General features: G+C 44.7%; 3 protein-coding genes and 1 non-coding gene across 4 annotated transcripts in view; 2 read left to right on the forward strand and 2 right to left on the reverse strand.

Annotated features, from left to right (window-relative positions):
• Positions 1 to 4,621, reverse strand: part of trmt2a (tRNA methyltransferase 2 homolog A) — a 9,451-nt gene extending 4,830 nt beyond the window's left edge. The window contains exons 1-4 of the mRNA XM_017414573.3: positions 4,513 to 4,621; positions 2,360 to 3,031; positions 2,110 to 2,218; positions 432 to 613 (exon numbers count right to left, since the gene is read on the reverse strand). Coding sequence (XP_017270062.1) covers positions 432 to 613; positions 2,110 to 2,218; positions 2,360 to 2,997 — 929 coding nt within the window. The 5' untranslated portion in view covers positions 2,998 to 3,031; positions 4,513 to 4,621. The remainder of the gene's footprint in view (positions 1 to 431; positions 614 to 2,109; positions 2,219 to 2,359; positions 3,032 to 4,512) is intronic.
• A 1,713-nt stretch (positions 4,622 to 6,334) lies between these two features.
• Positions 6,335 to 11,786, forward strand: ranbp1 (RAN binding protein 1). Its single transcript, XM_017414576.3, has 6 exons — positions 6,335 to 6,474; positions 7,812 to 7,945; positions 8,271 to 8,428; positions 10,203 to 10,331; positions 10,416 to 10,484; positions 10,908 to 11,786. The coding sequence occupies exons 1-6, from the start codon at positions 6,460 to 6,462 to the stop codon at positions 11,042 to 11,044; spliced, it is 642 nt and encodes a 213-aa protein (XP_017270065.1). The 5' UTR covers positions 6,335 to 6,459; the 3' UTR covers positions 11,045 to 11,786.
• Positions 10,662 to 10,789, forward strand: LOC112450460. The gene has a single exon (XR_003039097.1). It is a non-coding gene; the product is annotated as a small nucleolar RNA SNORA77 (small nucleolar RNA).
• Positions 11,386 to 18,098, reverse strand: part of zdhhc8b (zinc finger DHHC-type palmitoyltransferase 8b) — a 70,119-nt gene continuing 63,406 nt past the window's right edge. The window contains exons 8-11 of the mRNA XM_017414572.3: positions 17,912 to 18,017; positions 17,266 to 17,372; positions 16,108 to 17,168; positions 11,386 to 15,598 (exon numbers count right to left, since the gene is read on the reverse strand). Of these exons, the coding sequence (XP_017270061.1) occupies positions 15,466 to 15,598; positions 16,108 to 17,168; positions 17,266 to 17,372; positions 17,912 to 18,017 (1,407 nt within the window). The 3' untranslated portion in view covers positions 11,386 to 15,465. The remainder of the gene's footprint in view (positions 15,599 to 16,107; positions 17,169 to 17,265; positions 17,373 to 17,911; positions 18,018 to 18,098) is intronic.

Below are 18,098 nucleotides of genomic sequence, written 5' to 3' on the forward strand. Positions count from 1 at the left end.
GTCGATGGTCGTCTTTTGGACAACTGTCAAGTCAGCAGTCTTCCCCATGATTGTGTAGCCTATAGAACTAGACTGAAAGACCATTTAAAGGCCTTCGCAGGTGGTTTGAGTTAATTAGCTGATTAGAGTGTGGTACCAGGTGCCATCAATTTTGAACCTTTTCACAAGATTCTAATTTTCTGATATGATGAATTTGAGATTTTCATTTGTTGTCATTTGTAATCATCAAAATTAAACTAAATAAACATTTGAAATATATGAGTTTGTATGTAATGTATGAATATAATATACAAGTTTCACTTTTTAAATGGAATTACTGAAATCAATCTACTTTTTCATGATATTTTAATTTTATGACCAGCACCTGTATATAACGTTTCAGCCTTCCTTAATGAGAAAAACTTTAAAAAAACAAATGCTGGTCATAATACCTGATGAAGTTCTGAAATTCGCGGACCACTGTTTTGGCCTCTGCTGAGACATGGCAGGTCTCCGCTGGCCCCACCACAGCACAGGAGCCTCCTTTATATTTCCCCAAGCGAAAGCCAACGGTCTTGTCCTCGCCGTCTGCCCCCACAGAGATGAGGAACTCGCACTTGTTCCTGTACTCTGTCTGCCGTGGACACAAACGGGATGCAGATCGGTCATCGGTACAGCGAATGCGTTAAATTCACAGAAAATACTACATGCATCCTGGCAATGCTTGCGTGTACAGTTGGCAAAGGATGGATTTTAATAAAACCATCAAAAACTAGTCACCGATGCACATCGTCACCTAACTGACAGCTCAAGATGGCTGCCACAGCTGATCTACCTTTGCCAAATACAAAAAAATGGCTCCAACTTACTCAGAATTACAGATAATGAGCTAAAGTTTATGTGATAGTAGCTGGGAGTTGTCCTCAACACGTACTCTGAGCATTAACGCATCTCGTGAGATGTGGCTGTGGCGGCCATCTTGTATTCACTTTGTCGTGAATGGCGGCAGGTGATGTGTATTCCTTCATGAATGCTAGGCTGTTTCTGTAGAAGGGTGCTTTATTGGTGTACAACAAATCAACTCATGGAAATAAATCATGTAATTACCAAGAGATGAGACATAATTATGCAGTCACGGCAAAATAAAAGTACCGCATCTTTCAGTTTACGGGTTTAATGTTTATCAGGATGTATTACAAATAATAACTGCCTGCTCCTCGCTGTGTTTTAAAAGCAGACTTTCTTTTATTTTAGCTTTAAAAGCTATGCCAAAACGTAGAAGCAGTGTTTAAAAACTAAAGACAGCCCAGTAATTAATGGTTTTAGAGCCAACAAAACACTGGAGTAATCGTCTTCTTTATGACTAATGAGTTTGTGTCTTTTTCTTTTCATTGCTTTAGTTAATTGAAGCTGGTGGGTGTTTTTAAAAGGATAGTTTTGTCATTTTGAAGTAACGTTCTGTCAACTAGTTATCAATAGTTAGTAGCTTATCAGCCACAGACAACGGCGTGCTGGACAGCTGATATGAGGCATTTGAGGTAATATTCTGTGATTAAAAATTGTAAAATATGCTGCTGTGCATTATGGTAAATGGACAGTACTTATATAGCACCTTTCTAGCCAATCGGGCCACTCAAAACACAGTCTGTGCCCTCATTTACCCGCACACACATCCATACAGCACTCTGCTGCATCTCTGCAAAGCTAATCTGAATAAATCAGTCTATAGAGTCTAATCAGTGCTTTCAAGTCCATTCATACACCGACGGGGCACACATCAGAGGCAATGAGGGGTTCAGTGTCCTGCCCAGGGACACTTTGACATGTGATTCTTGCCAGGAATCAAACCTCTAACTCTCTCAAAGTTTATTAAGTTGCAAGTTTGCAACCTAAGCTGTGCTGCTGTGTTCTTTATAAAGAGAAAACAAATCATACTGGTTTAGTTTTTTTTTAATGTGTGCTGTCATGAACTTTTCCATTTATTATGCCAACTAAGCAGTGATGGAGTGGCAGCCTTTCCCTCTTCCCAGAACTGCTGGGAACTAATCCCAGCAGTTAATGGGTGACAGCCTGTGTGACTAAACTAAAAAAAGAGTCAGTTTGCTTTTTAAAATGACTGTAGGTGGTTACCTGCGTGGGAGACGGTCGGATAGCTTCAAGAGGACAACACATTTTGTTGAATTTTCCTTTCTGTGCAAATAACCACGGTAACATGGCTTTGTTGGTGCCGCCAATCTCTCTGAAACGAAGCAATATGATGGAACAGAACGTAAACACAAACGTCTAAATGTCAGGAGCTTTCACACAAGAGGAAGTGGGACACCTTCAGTCAGACACCTGAATGAGACTGCTGTGACTGCACGGAAACGGCACCACCTACTTGGCCAACCTCTGCAGAATCGCCACCACCTCCTGCTCCTTCCTCCTCAGCTGCTCCTCGTAAGGCACATTCCACAGAGGAGTCACCACGTTGGCGAGCTGAACACTGAGCGGCTCCTCCTCTTCCTCCTCCTCCTCCTCGCCGCCTTCGGTTCTCTTGGAAGCCGGCTGCCCGGCCGCTCCCGCGCCCTCCTCCCGCTGCCTCTTCCTCAGGATGGGGTCCGCTTTCGGTTTGGCCAGCCTGACGCTGAGCACCTGGCCCTTCCACGGCATGCCGTGAACCATCTTCATGGCCTTGTCGCGCTCCTCCTCGTTCTTAAAAGTGACAAAGGCAAACGGCTGCTTGCCCAACAGCTTGATCTTGTGCGGGTTGAGCCCGTGCTTGGCCAGGAACTTCTTTAGGTCGTTGAAGCCGACGAACTTGGGGAGGTTCCTGATCTCGACCTTGAAGATTTCCGAGGTGAAGAGGTCATTCTTGATGTAGCGGTACTTGCAGGGGTCGGGAGCTGCCTCACTGTTGCCCGCAGCTTGCACAGCAGCCTCAGGAGTGTCGGCTTTGGAGTCTCGCGGGAGATCAACCTCCTCTTCCTCCTTTGAGGGCGCTGCATCAGATGCTGGATTGCTACTAACATCTGCCATCACTCTGCTGGCTGGGAAAACACTGAACACTCGCCTGGAGAGAGAAGACACTTATCATTCTCTGGGCCAATACTTGTTACAACATCCTTAAAACAGCAACAGCCCTTTTTGTCTTATTTGAATTGTTTCAAAACGCCAAATACTTTTGGTCAAAGATTTGGAACAATAACAACTAAAGGCCAAGAATACCTTGAATAAATGCATATCACCCGCCGTCTCTCATGCTAGAGATTTTAGACACAGAGTTGTAGCCGCTTTGGTCGAACCGTTATGCAAAATCTCAAGTCAATTAATTTATAAAGCACATTTAAAAACAACAGGTCGTAACCAAAGTGCTGTTAGATAATTATATAAGACAAAAGTGAAGGTTAAAAACAACAGAACAAGTTCCAAAGAAATAAAAAGTGAACATTCAGCTCACACTGGGTTCAATATTAGCGAGTACAAACATGTTTTTAAACGAGATAGATTTAAAAACAGGAAGTGAAGAAGCCTGTCTAATACTGGAAGGCAGACGACCAAAACCAGCTGCTTTGGAGATCTCAGGCCTGCTAAGGAACACAAGGTTGAAGCAAGTCGGAGAGATACGAGGGGGCGAGATCATTTAGACATTTATAAGCCGATAAGAATTTTGAAATCCATTCTGTGGACAGGACGGGTGAAACTTGCTTCAAATCTGGTTCGGTTAAGAGATGGGCAGCAACATTTTGAACAAGATGGAGGCCCAAATGGGAGCCCTGACGGACCCCAACATAGTCACGCTCTGCTACGGTCACGTCGGGTTGTGATAGAAGCATGATTTATTCTCTCTGGGTAAGTCAAAACCAGATCAAGTTTTTGCGATTTGTCTTCACCGAAAGAAACTTTTCTGCAGAACAGAGTTAATCTGTTTATTAAACTTGAAGTTCAAGTAAAAAAAATTTAAAAAACTCTTCAAGGACTGGAGGGGTTTGGGTTTCTTAAAGTGTCCGAAGCCACCCGGGCATTGATATTGCCAAGACCAAGGCATAAAGAGAGCAGGTACGATGAAAACAGGAGGGGTCCGAGAACCGAGCCCTGAGGAACCCCCACAGGAAAGAAGCGCTGAGGTGGACAGAAGATTTCCAACATTTTAACAGAAAGCTTGTCACTTAAGTATAAACAGCTCTCATGTGATATCGCGAGATGTCACATATTCTCCCAAACGTTTAGCTGAACGTGAGTAAAACCGACTCACTTACAATTTTTTTTAAAGGTAAGTTTTCTGTGGCAGCATCTTAAAATAAGGCACCAAATACTTTCACAACTTAAATATGTCCAATACAAATAGTGCTATTACTCTGTTACACATTGGTTTACTTGCAAACGTTACAATGTTTGAGGCTGAGGTGGAAACAACATTCATTGGAGTTATTTTTATTTTTTTTTAATTTTAGTTGCTGTTCGGAAGAAACACCACCTGCTTACTCGACATGACTGTCAGCAGCGGACACGTTCATTTAAAGTCTATAAAATCACCCACGAGGCTTTTCTTACCTCCAAACATCAAGTTTCGACTCCGTTATACTACACTGCCGCACACAGAGCCGCCATGTTGGGTTGACCACGTGCAGCGTGAACTCTGAACTTTCTTAAAGCGGCAGTAGTCCCTTTTTTTCTCCATATTGTCTTCATAACGTGTAATTCAAAACGTGAATAAAAACACTTTAAAAACAAACACCGACTACCATATCCCATCCTTTTATATGCGCAGCTCCAAGGGAACTATCTGAATATAAATGAGAATTTTCAGGGGGGTTTATAAATAAAAAAAAGTCCTTATGTAGATTTAAATCTGATGCACGTTGTTCAAATCTCAAATTAATCTAATCCCAGTTCTTGGTCCATCCATTAAAAACTGCTTGTGTCTTAAGCAAATGTTCGAGAACCCTAGTTTTTGTTTTGAACCCATGATGTTGTTGTGTTCGGACAATGACTCAGTGTTTTATAACATGCTGAGTTGCTATATTATCACTACTATTAGGATTAAGAAATAGTGCAAACGATAATTGAGTCACTGACTTTAAAACTCAAAAACATATTTAAAACCGCTGTCTACGAATCAGCAGGTGATAAAAAGTCAAAAGCCTTTACGTCTCTGATGTCTGTACTTCAGCAACTCATTACTGAACTAGAAGCACTCAGAGAGCGTAAACCTTTGCCAAGGCGAACCAGATCACAATCTGGATCAGCACCAAAATGTAATCCATTGTTTTTTGGTGACAACCCCAACATTTCCTGAAGATTTCCTCCAAATCTGTTCATTAGTTTTTACCTGATCTTTGCAAACAGGCAGACAGACAAACCAACGGACCCAACCAGAAACAGAACCTCCTTGGTGGAGGAAACAAAAGGGTCACGTGTAGGAGCAGGGACAAGGTTTTAACAGACCTGTGACCTTTGACCCATCACCATGAAATCAACAGTGATCACCCTTGACCCATGAGGTGTGCAGCTGTGCAGTTTGACATTCCTGTTATGCAGCTGCAAGGTTAGAGGGCTGATCTGGGACCTTGACCTTTGACCTGATAACCCCCAAAATTTAATCACTTATTCCTTGTACCATTTGTTTAATGAGTCCCGATAATGTCATGAAATCCCGTTCATAACTTTTTAAGTAATCTTGTACACAGACAGACAGATGCTACCGAAAACATGACCTCCCTGGCAGAGGTAACAAATAGAGCTGGATATTGTCTAAATAATGACGCATAAATGCACTGTATTTGTGTCATGTTTCTTTGAAGACAGTGTTCAGTGTTGCCTAACGAAAAAAAAGGAAGCGTCCCAATGCAGAATCCTGTGAAACACTCATATATAAATCCGATGAAGGCATGGCAGACATGCTGTGGGCATTTACAGACTGAAACCTGTGGGATAAATAAGACTTCAACCAGCTCAAAGCTGTATCTTTGACCCCGATGAAAATGTCCAGTCTGTTCATTAGGATGTTCACATCAAATGCAGCGCAGAGATCTAACAGGGGAAGCACTATTGGAGCAATGAGGACATTTGTCACTTTAATGCAGTTTCAGTAAAGTCGTTTGCTCTAAATCCAGACTGAAACTCTTCATATAAAGCATTATTCTGCAGGTGAGCAGGTGGTGAATTGATAGATAATAATTTCCTCACTTAAATGTGTGCTGCTGACCAACTCCTGTATGAGTGCAGAGTTGGATAAAGTCTCAAACACAACATTAACAAAATCTGGACTTTTATATTTAAGTGTATAATAAAAAGTGCTCTACAGCCCACAGAGTTTACAGTGATTTGTCCTCAGAGTGGTGGCGGCGCGCGCTGTCACAGCAGAGGCGCGGGCATGCGCAGAGAATTCGGCGCGCGAAACCTCCAGCCGGAAGTGAGAGAAGCTGAAGGCAAACGGCGGCCAGTTTGGGATTTGAATCTCTCAAACAACTTCCATAATCTTTAAACATCTCCTCTAATATGGCAGACCCGAAGGTGAGGGCGCGCTTTACAGGTCACCTAATCTGTCTTGTTTGCTGTCAAACTGAAATTTGTGGACGGGCTTTGGAGTTTGGGTTTGAAAATTCGTCCCAACTTTGGAAAGGAAGCTGCGAGTCAGAAATGCCGACAATGATGCTGCTCTCCGTGATGCTAGAGGAGCTAATAGGGGTGCTTTATTTTGTTGTTGTTGTCGTAAAATCACACCGAGCGGACAAGTGGCTTCTCCGTGTCCGCAGTGATGTGTAATTTAACGTCTCTTTTTCGGAGTTGAGGTTTACGAGTTTAGAAAAGTACCCTGAAGTGCTCAGTCAGCCAGCATGTTAGCAGCCACCTAGCATTAGCGATAAACACAATTATTCAGGATTCAACTAACTCGTATTTGTCATGAGACGTTAAATTGAGTTATTTAAAATTTGCTCTTCGGTAATTTGATGGAGGAAAAAAACAGCGTGCTCAGCTGCGTTATATGCCTTTTTTGTCTTTTTTGTCTGCTCTGTGCAAGAGTTGCTAACATTAGCACTCATGGTAGGGCGCCGGAGGGGCTAATCCCGGTATATAGTTGTGTTTTACCTATAAACATGTTGCAGTGGAGTCTTCGTTAGCCTCAGAAGGGTGTCGCCAAAAACTCCCCGGGTAGTATCTGTTTTAATTGGCTGCTGTTTCCTGTTGTGGAAGCCCAGCTATTAGCCACATCTAAACTAGCCTGCTCCGTCCGGGGCCTGTAGTCGGGTAACTTCACACCAAGTTGTCAGGACATTAAACGCCTCTCGGCTGACGGTAAAAGATGAAGGCTGGGGGGGCGACAACACGGACGTCGCCAGCTCCAAAAACATACATGACAATTTTTTTAAAAGCAGGAAATTAGGAAACCAAGCGTACGCCTGGCTCTTAAACCTGGAAACCTTTTGTCTTTGGGAGGGGAAGGGGGGGGGGGAAGGAAAGTTTCCTCTCATTCTGTGTGTTGTGCTCCTCTATAAGTCGAGGCTGCTTTCACACATGAATGCCTTTTTTAAATGAATGTCTTTGTTTACAGTTTTTTAAAAAGGCACTTTTAATGCTACGCTCAAAACGCAGGGCTCAGCAGCTGTGAAGTAGAAAAGCCTTTGTCTGACCCCCCACTGAAGCTACACCCAACCAAAGAGCTCCCAAATCACTCTATAGAAACATCTCCAACCTGCCGGTGCCTTTACTCCCATTACTTTGCTTCATGCAGTTTAGGAACCACATTGTAGCTGCTAGTTTTGGTGTTTGATTAATAAGGGAAATCCTTATATATATGTTCACGGTGCATTTATACCGACTTCCTGAAATCCACCTCCCTTTTCTTTCAGGACCAGGAGGACCATGAGACCACTGCCGACAGCACAGAGGACTCTAACCACGATCCCCACTTCGAGCCCATCGTGTCTCTTCCCGAGCAGGATGTCAAAACATTAGAAGAAGACGAGGAGGAGCTCTTTAAAATGTAAGCTGCTTTAACTGTGTTGAGGTTGTTTTTTTCTTTTTTAATGCTCAAGGCCATGAAAAATACAAAACTGCCCCCTCATAGTTGTACGTTTAGACACAAGTGTGTGTTTTTAAAATGGTGCCAAACCCATTAACGTTTGTGGCAAAACAGGTGGTGCACATTTAACATTTCTCTGTAGGTTAGACCCAGTTTAACAGCTGGTTTTTAAAAAGTACATTTCTGATTTGGGGAGCTTCTACAAGCACATTTTTAAAACCCAGAATGTGGACATCTTCTTGGTCAGTAAAGCTCCTTTCAATAAAGCTCGCTGCCGTTTTCCCAGGCGGGCTAAGCTATACCGCTTCGCCTCCGAGAATGACCCACCCGAGTGGAAGGAGAGGGGGACTGGTGACGTCAAGCTGCTGAAACACAAAGAGAAGGGCACGATCCGCCTGCTGATGAGGAGAGACCGAACCCTGAAGATATGTGCCAACCATCACAGTGAGTCAAACTGACCCGTGTCGGGAATGGTTTTCTCATTATTGAGCCAAATATCTTTGCAGGGGAATTCAAAGCATGTATGCCGATGTGTCCGTTTAACTTCTTTGAATACATAATGATCCTAAGATAACACGTCTACCACCCTAAAGGTAGTGTGTCTCTGGGCTACGGCCGCTGGTGACTAGTTGGGGAACGGCATTCGCAGGGGCTCTAAGTGCTCTCGCTTGAGGCTCACAGCCTCACAGAATCTCTGTCTGGTTTCATGAGTTTTGAACTTGTTGAAAAAAAATTGTGCAACAGATTTTCTCAAAGCGTCAGGTAGGCCTGTCACGATAACAAATTTTGCTGGACGATTAATTGTCTCAAATTATTGCGCTAAATGATAAGATCGTTTGGAGGCCGTTTTAAACTTGTGTAATGATAATAAGAATAGTGCAAGTACATCCTCTTAAAGATTAATAAACTTTAATTCAAAAGAACACTTTACTCTGGGACTGGAACACAAAATAAACAAAACGACCGAAAACAAAACTAAAATGGACTCTCAGTCTCTGTTAACAAAAAATGCACTTGAATAAAAACTAAATACAAAAAAAAGAAAAGAAAACTAAAGTTAAAACCTACATTCAACCAAAACAGTCCAGATTATGAAGTCTGTAAACTTAACTGCCCTTCAAAAATAATCATTAGTTTTATATAAAGAAGACGGACAAAACTGCCAGTTTTAAAAACAAAATGTGAAAACAAACAAAAACACAAATGCGACATACCGGCTCCCAAAGGTTCAGCGGTTCGCCGCGGTCATTTGGTTTGAATCTGAAGTCCTCCCACACCCCTGCTGTTACTTTGAGCTTGAAACCAATTCCATTTCATTTTTCCCTCCAATATCAAACAGCCTGCTAACTCCTGGAGGTGCTCTAATGCTGCAGAGGGGCTGGCTACCTGACGCGATAGGCCACGCCCCCTGTCGCTAAGAGAAAGGGAGGGGTCAGTGAAGAGCACCGGAGCTGAGCCTTTTGTCCTCCAGTGTCTTCAGTAGAAAGAGAGAGACACACGAAGGAACGATAACGCCTATAAATGAAACTTATCGACCCCATTTTAATTTATCGTGCGATTAGTTGATGTATCGTGACAGGCCGAGCATCAGGCATCGCAGACATCTCCAACTCGTCTCAAGAGCACTACAGCTGTGTTTTTGACACCTACGATGGAGCTCTCCTCTAACGCCACGCCAATGATAAATAATGATTTTGTACAACTCCACATTTATATAAGTCCAGTTCTGCCTTTTCACACAAATAAGCTACAATTTAAAAAATAAAAAAAAAGTTACAGAAATTGCAGCCACACGTCTTGCCGGTCGCTTGGTTGCAGATGGTCAGAGTTCAGGGAGAGCAACTGAAAATTTGTCGATTTTTCTTGCAATTCTGGGTTTCCAGCTAGTCTCCGACAGTCGCTGCCCAGTGAGATCCTACCTTTAAACCCTGGTTCTTCTTCTTCTGTATCATCTTCTGCAGCAGACTCTCATTAAATGCCTCTTTTAAAATACATTATGCAAAAATATTTTTCATATAAAAATATTAACACAGTTGTAGACTTTAAAATGCCATTTATGATCAATGTGTTTCCTCTGAGTGGTTGTTTGACACGTTTGTGGGTCACCCGACATCAAACCTGTCCCACAACAAATGGTGACCTGCCCTGCACATTGCTGCTGGGCAGCCTCTGCTCCTTCGGTGGTTTGACGTGGACCTTTTCTCCTCTTCGCCCTCAGTTGTTCCCGCGATGGAGCTGAAGCCCAACGCCGGCAGCGACAGAGCGTGGGTGTGGAACACATTAGCAGATTACGCAGACGAGTGCCCCAAACAGGAACTCCTGGCGATACGTTTTTTAAACGCAGAAAGTAGGTGCTGACACGCCTAATCAGACGCTGCGTGTAAAAAAAAAAAGGCTGCTTTTGCTCAGGAGTTGTGCTTTCTTCCCACAGACGCGCAGAAGTTCAAGGTGAAGTTTGATGAGTGCAAGGAGGAGGTCAAAAAAACCCTAGAGAAATCAGGTACGCAAAGAAAAAGCTTTTTATTTTTAGGTAATATGAATACAATGTAGATAAAATGTTGGATCTGGTGACGTTTGCTGAGGTACAAACGTGCAGCGTCAGGTAAACGTTCATGATATTTAGGGCTCCTGACCTGTTTAAATATGTTAGAGTGAGAAACTTTGCATGTGTTTGCATGCAGACACACTCTGTTCTTCGCTGTGCACGCCAGCCTGGGACTTTTTCTGTCTGCGACACGAACACGCAGAATGTATCACTGCTGGCTTTACGAGAAGGCCAGCGTCAGTATGTTCTGCTACAACTGGGCTTATTGTCACAACTTTGATAGTTTAGTTTCAGGTGGAAATATTAAAAAGAAAATGCTAGGATTGTATTTAGTTCCTAGGCCATGATGTGACGGCGCGTGTCGTTACTTTGACGCAGGTGACCCTGATAGCGCAAACGAGGTGGTCGAGAAGCTGGGGGTGCTAACTGTTAAAGACAAGAAAGAAGAGGACAAAAAGGAGAGCGAGAAGAAAGAAGACGAGAAAAAAGAGGTGAAAGCTGAGGAGAAGAATTAAGAACCAAGAACTTGCTTTGCTGATCTTCAGTTTATCGTTTTTTTTCCCCTCTTTTTCTACTATAGACTCGAAATGAACTGAATTTGGACACTTGCATATTAGGTTTTTTTTTTTTTTTTTTTTTATCTGTTTTGCCTCAAGATCACAAGTCTTTGCCACTGGGGGAAAAAAATATCAGCGAAAATGTAAACAACAACAAAAACATGCTTCCTCCCTTCCCTTTTTCTCTTTGCACAATGGAAAACCCTGTTTTTTTCCATTCTTGTCATTGAAAGTTACCGTTGACAAACTGTGAAGAGGCTTGTGATAGTGATAATTCCCACATTGGGGTATTATTATTCTTTTTTTTTTGGTTTTGTTTTGGTATTCTGAAGCAGAGTTTGTTTGTAGGGGGAGAGGATAATGTAGCCTGCTCCTTAGCAGCACAGGGTCAGGGACCAGGCATTCTGGAGGTGCGTTGTAGGGACGGAGCGAACCCCGCCCCCCGGCGGGCCCTTCATACCCTGTCCCACCACTTCTACTGTTAGATCACAAGTAAGATGAAGAGTCCTCGGCGGATGCCTTGTAGAGGTAGTTGTTTCTTAGTTCCCTCTTTATGCAGATCCGACTTGAGAGGAATCCACTCCAGACAGCTGAGAGGCGACAGGCGCAGGTCAAAACGTTCCCTTCGAGCTTACAGACGGGATCAGATGCACTTCGCTTAAAAAAAAAAAAAAAACAAATAAAGTCATATTTCCTTTTACGTGTCTGGAAACTAATAAGCCCAAAGTAAACGGTTCATCAGTTCGGTGTGGCTTTTTTTTGCCCCTCTCGAGTTTTTTCACCGCAACATCCAAAGTTTGCATTCTTTAGCTCCTAACATTCCCAAACTTTAAAGCATGTAGAGTTCTATGTAACGGAGTGTGCCCACCCCCACCCACCCATCTAATCTGTGTGCTCACCACCCACTCCCTCTCCTTCCACTAATTAGGTTTGCGACCTCGATTCATAAGTGCATCAAAGTGCCAGCGCATCTGTAAATACATGTACATGGGTGAAATGTTGCTCTTCATTTGCACTCGGATGATCTGAAATGTTTCCTCCAACTTCAAATAAAACCTGTCAAAGACCGTAAAGGTTTGCATTCATGTATGAAATCGCTGGTTTTCTTTGGAAGTGACGCCGACCGCTGGTGAGCGTTACGAAGAATGAATCCAATTCAATCAAAGTTGAAAAGTTTTTTTTTTTTTTTTTTTCCTTTTTATTTAGCTTGCTCAGTTCACTGGGAATATTTTTTTTTCTCTTCACAAAAATAGGAACACACGTACAGTTCTTATGTATTCTGTATCATACACGATTCGGTTCAGAAAACACACTCAGCTTGTGGCCGACGGTCAGAAGCTGTCAGGAATGGCCCCTGACCTGCAGTGACGTCCATCCTAGAAAAGAAACAACACACTAATGGCAGTCACCTTGAGGAGGAATGACATCGATTGCGTTTGGGTTTGTGGTCCGACGGGTCGCAGAGAAATGCGGCTATCGAGGGGTCTGGTTTGGCGTTTCAAGATGTGCCGTTAATTTCCCCGAAACCCATCAAGCCTGTTTTTTATTGCAGCCTTACGACAAACAGAGTAAGGCAGCTGGATGGAACCCAGGGGTGAAAGGTTTTCAAAACTTCCTACATTCAGTGTGACACAATTCAACTGAGAAATTATATCTGTTTATTGGGGGCGGGGATGCAATAAGCTGGTTGCAAAAGTGTGCTCATCTTTAAATACGTTGAAGCATTTTTTTCCCCCGAATAATTACAATATTCAGCTTTCTTGGGATTTAGTGACGGATCGAGGTGAAATAAAGTTCAGCTGTCCTGGCAGGGTTCTCCTGCTCAAATAACAGAAAGGATCTTATTGTTCAAGGTTACAAAACAAACCCATCCTCAGCTTTAGGTAGCCCATAAATCAGTGAAGGGAGTCATCAAGAAGTAGGGGGAGAACATGGAACAGTGATGTTATTGGGAATTTCTCCAAAAGTGATGGAAACAGGTCAAGGGAGGTTGCCCCGAGGCCTGCAGCGGCGCTGAAGGAGCCACAGGAAGTTCTCCACGCCCCGGACTATGGCGTAGGGTTGAAAGAAATCACTTACTGTGACTAAAGTTGGCAAAGAATCAGTTCCACTGAAGCATATGAGAACGTGTTCCAAAAAGGTGCATTTGGCACCGAAAAGAATTGTAGCTCATGCCTACAGCGAAACACGGTGGTGGCAGCATCATGACATGGGGCTGCTGCAGTCAAGGTGGATGAAATATGGAACCATTCCATATGAAACCTTCAGGTCTCTGCTGAAGAGGAATTTCATTTTGTCTGCATGACAGCGACCCCCAAAACACGCAGCCAGACTAAGAGTGGGGTCACCAAAAGGCAACGGAAAGTTTTGGAAGGTCCTAGCTGAAGACTAGAGGACACGCTGGACAAATTTCACAAAGTCAAGGTGTGGCAGACTGAAGGCTGTGGAATTACAAAGTAATAGTTTAAAGGCGTTCACACTTAAGTTAACCTGCTTACTGCAACGATTTAATCTATTTTTCTTGGTTGGTTTCAGTTGAAATGTACAAGAGACATGTCACGTTCAAGATGGGGGGGGGGAAGTTTCAACTTTTTATTTTGCGTCACAAAAATCTGGCATTTTTTAGATGTTTTACGTTTACTGCCATAGTTACTGGGAGCTTTGAAGAAATTAAACTGAATTTTCTTTAAACAACGAAGAAGAAAAAAAATCCAAAGTGATGTGATTTTTACCACTTGCAAAATTTCATTTAATTTCACTTCAAACAAACTACATTTTCTAACTATTTATTTTGAAGTTCAGTCCTGCTCGATAGAAAATACTGCATTGTCCCTTTAGGGCATAACAGTGTTTCCCACACAGGTGGTTGTGGAGGAAACGACTTTTCTTCTCGAAAGGCAACAATGATTTTATTAGTTACGTAAGAGTATCGATCTAATGCGACCAAATATTACATCTAGCTCGTTCTGTCCCTGTCCACCTGTTTTTAATTCCTAATTTAGGGTGTAAATTAGCTTATGTTTGGACACCTGACGGCAAAAGAAAAAAAAAGTAAAGATAATACCCGAGCTGTGCCAGACAGCTACTTCAATCTGAGTTTTCATTTTTGCTCGGCGCCGTTGTTTCTTTGTCTTCTCACTCATCAAAGACCGCGACTCTGACGTTAATCCCCACAACACAAACACCCGTTACATCACTTGTTTTCCGCAACAAAATAAAATATTACGATTTAGTTACTCCTTTAGGTTAGATTGGCTTCGTTTAGCAAATTCCTAATTTACGGAGAAAATAAAAAGCGTCCATTCCTGGCTTAATGTGTTTTAATTAAAGACGTGTCAAATTTAGCTTTAGAGTATGTAAAAAAAAAAAAAAAAAACTTAAAGTAAATCATAAAAACGTCACCTGTTATCTTCCCCTTCCGTTTCATGATTATAGCACAAGCTCATACGAAACATTTCTCTCTTTTTTTTTTTTTTTTTTTTTTTTAACAAAAAGTTTCTTGAGGTGGGGTTGCAAGGCTGGAGTCGTTCCGGAGAAATATCGAGATGAGGTATTCTGGTCTCTCAGAATGCAAATATATCAGTCTCACTCTTGTGTAGTTTAAAACTGCGTCCAGAAAACAAAGGCGTACGGTTCCCCCCCCTCCCAAATATGTGGGTAATAAAGGCTGTACTCAAGCCCTAAAACATCAACAAAGAACATTCAGAAATGTATGAATTCATGTCAACAAGCAGCTCTGCTGGTTGCATTAATTCCTGAGAAAATATATATATATTTCTTAAACAAAGATAAATTTAGCTTCTCCTCTCAATAAAAAGTGAGCATTTCTCATTGAATTTGGAATGCAACCACCAGACTTGTTAAAATGGCTTTCACCTTCACAACCCTAGTTGCTCTCGCCGCTCCCGCCTCCCAAACCGCGTCCTCGTCGCCGACATGAACAGTACGAGTTAAAGTAAAGCACCTGGAGTTCTTGGAGCCAGCCGACTCGGGGAAGGAGTCTTCTCGCGGAGGTCCGTGATGAGGATGCCGGTGTTCAGTCCATCTAAAATTTTGTTTTATTGTTTTTTTTTCTTCTTGTTCTTCTTCCAGTCTTTACTGGAGGGAAGTTTGTCTTCACGAAGATCCGAGACACTGACAATACTGCTGAGACGGTTTATTCCTACAACCAAGACGACGAGTCATGGACACTTTTTAACGACACTTTTTAACCTTCTCGTCTAGCGGGGATTCACCCGGGACTCGACACACACACACACACATACACGAGCAGTCTTATTCTCTGATGGCCCCTCGCCGCCTGCCGCGTCACGAAGACCATCAGAGAAGAGGGTTTCGTTGCGGCAGAGAGGCGTGGTTAAAGGCGCTGGCGTCCTCGCTCACACAGATATTTCGTACGTGGTGCCTCCTACGCCCGTCACCTTTTTGACGTTACCGTGGCGACCGGGGCTGAGGGGGGCACCCTGTGTGCTCAGGTGGCAGTCCATCTGCCCGTTAACTTTCACGGCCTCTCTGAGTGGAAACAGAAGAAGAAGAAGAGAGCGATTCAACACACAGGAGCCGCAGAGCGTCCACGCCAACGACACGAGCTGCGGAAACATGCAGTTCAACGCCGTTCTCAGTGACCGAAGGCGACTGTTTTAATGTTAGTGGGGTGGGAGTGGGGGTGGAATGTTACATGAGAGGATGACAAGCATGCAGATGAAGAAGAAATGAGTCGTCACACTAATTTATTTCACTGACATTTGTGAAGTAATACAAAAATGGATGTTTTTTTCCTACAAAAGGCAAACATAGAAATGATGAGAGAACGTGTGCAGAACCACAGCAGACAGAACAAAGGAATAACGGGACAGAAAAGACCAGGAAGACACAGAACGTCGTACACCAGAACCCACGAGTCCCAGAGTTCCCAGTGGGGATGCGTTCAACGCCCGCCAGGTCCGAGTCGTTCACTACGGCGCATGCAGCCCTCCCTCCCGCTCTCCCCCCCGGGGGGAGGGGAACGTCAGGATTCATACCTTGGGCCCCCTGGCCGAGGCGAGTCTATCCTCTCGTGAGCGCCGATGTAGGCGAGCTTCTGGTGAGAGTAGGAGGGGGAGCGGGGCATGGCCGGGGAGCGGGGCTGGTGGGCCGGGGAGCGGTAGGGCCCCTCGTGGCCCAGCGCCCTGCTCTGGCTGCTGTTGGTGCTGCTGTGGTCCGTGTGCAGGGAGGTAGACGAAGTCCGGGGGGCGCGGCCCAGAGCGGAGCCCGCGTGCCGCAGCACAGGGGTTCTTTGTCCGTAGCTCACCAGCCCGACCCCCATCAGGTTGTCTCTGGAGCCTCCGTAGGCGGGGGGTGTTGGGCCCCTCGAGCCGGGGCCTCGTGGCCCGTCTGAGAAGCAAGCAGTGGTGGGCAGACCGTAACCCCCGTCAAACACGCCGGAGTCCTGGGCATAGATATGGGTCTGGGAGCGCCCGTGCAGCATCTGCCGCTTCTCCCTCTCCTCCATCTCCTTTCGCTCCTGGATGGAGGCCATGATGGTCTGGGAGAGGTTATCGTAGCGCACAGGAGATGGGTCCCTGAGGTGGGGGGATTGTCTGCCCATCCCCCTGGGGGGCATCACTGGACTGTAGGTTTGAGCGACTTGCTGTCTGTGCATTTCAGGTTCCCGGACGTGGCACATTTTGGCGGGCAGGTAGGGTGAGTGGAACCCCACGGAGGGCATGCCGCGGTGGGCCATGCACTCGTTGGCACTGGCTGGAGAGATGCTGGGGTTGAGCAGGCTGTCATAGGACAGGCTGCCATTACGGTTGGAGAGCGTGTTGGGGGAGAAGACCCCCTTGTACGGGGTGGAAGTGAGTGTCTGGGGCGGCAGTGCCTGGAGCTGGCCCTTCTCCAGCCGACGGTGGCCTTGCTTCAGGCTGAGGGAGCGGGAGCTGATGGGATCCGAGTCCAGCTGGTAAGGTGAGGACTGGAAAGTGCGGTGGAGAGGAGCGTTGGCGTACTCGGGCAGGTCCAGGTTTGGCTCCGATCGGTAGTCGTGACCACGCACACCTTCTTCCAAGATGGCCGAATTCTTTCGGTCATCTGACATAACAATCTGAGAAGCAAACAAGTTATGATCTATAAACCAAATCACACCAATAACTGCTGACAATGTGCCTCATATATAAGAGCCAAAAAACTCTTCTTCTGACCTTATCTCCAGCTGTGTGGTAGTGGACTTTAGGCATGGTGCCAAAGGACGGCCTGAATTTGTACATGGCTGGAGTGGATGGGTGGGTTTTTCCAGAGAGAGAACTTTCTACATGAAATAACACAAGAAGAAATAATTAAAGCAAGTAATGAGCTGCACAAAAAGGAGGTTATCTGTTTGACAGAGCTGCAGTTCTGTAAAGTACCAGCAGGCGGCAGTGGCGCTCTGTGGACGAGCAGGAGGCGTTCACTCCCTGACATAATGCAGCACTATGCTGCTGATCCTCAGGAGGGAACCTGGTGTTACTGACACTCCATACTACTGAATGAAACGGCTCCCTTCGCTATAAAATCACAGCGTGCTCCCAAGTCTTCTCACCTCCCGACCTTTTACTACATACCACTGGAGGAAAAGGCAGTGGTTCACAATGATTCACTCTGAAACTATTGCAGATTCAGTGTTTTGTTGCTAAAGATCACGCTGATCCTCTGGTCAGGCATCAAACGGACCATCACCGGCCGTTGGAATGAGAAAATAATACTAGAGAGGAGGTTTGAACGGAACTGGCCCTGACAAAAAAAAAAAAGAGAGAGAAACCGGGCCAGATGATGACTGTCAGGCAGGGACGGTGTGGTTTGGGTTCGTACCTTCACTGGAGGTCAGCTGGCCCTTCAGCTGGTTGTACCTCTCGGCTTTGGGCGGCAGCGGCGGCTGGCTTTCTTTGCTGTCCAGACCGTCGATGCTGCTTTTGGACTACAAGGAGCAGAGAAGGGGAGAAGGGCATTTAAAAGCAAGCAGAACAGGTGGAGGAGGAGTGAGGAGTGGGGGGTGGGG

The sequence above is a fragment of the Kryptolebias marmoratus genome, linkage group LG1, assembly GCF_001649575.2.
Source record: "Kryptolebias marmoratus isolate JLee-2015 linkage group LG1, ASM164957v2, whole genome shotgun sequence".
Taxonomy (NCBI): Eukaryota; Metazoa; Chordata; class Actinopteri; order Cyprinodontiformes; family Rivulidae; genus Kryptolebias; species Kryptolebias marmoratus.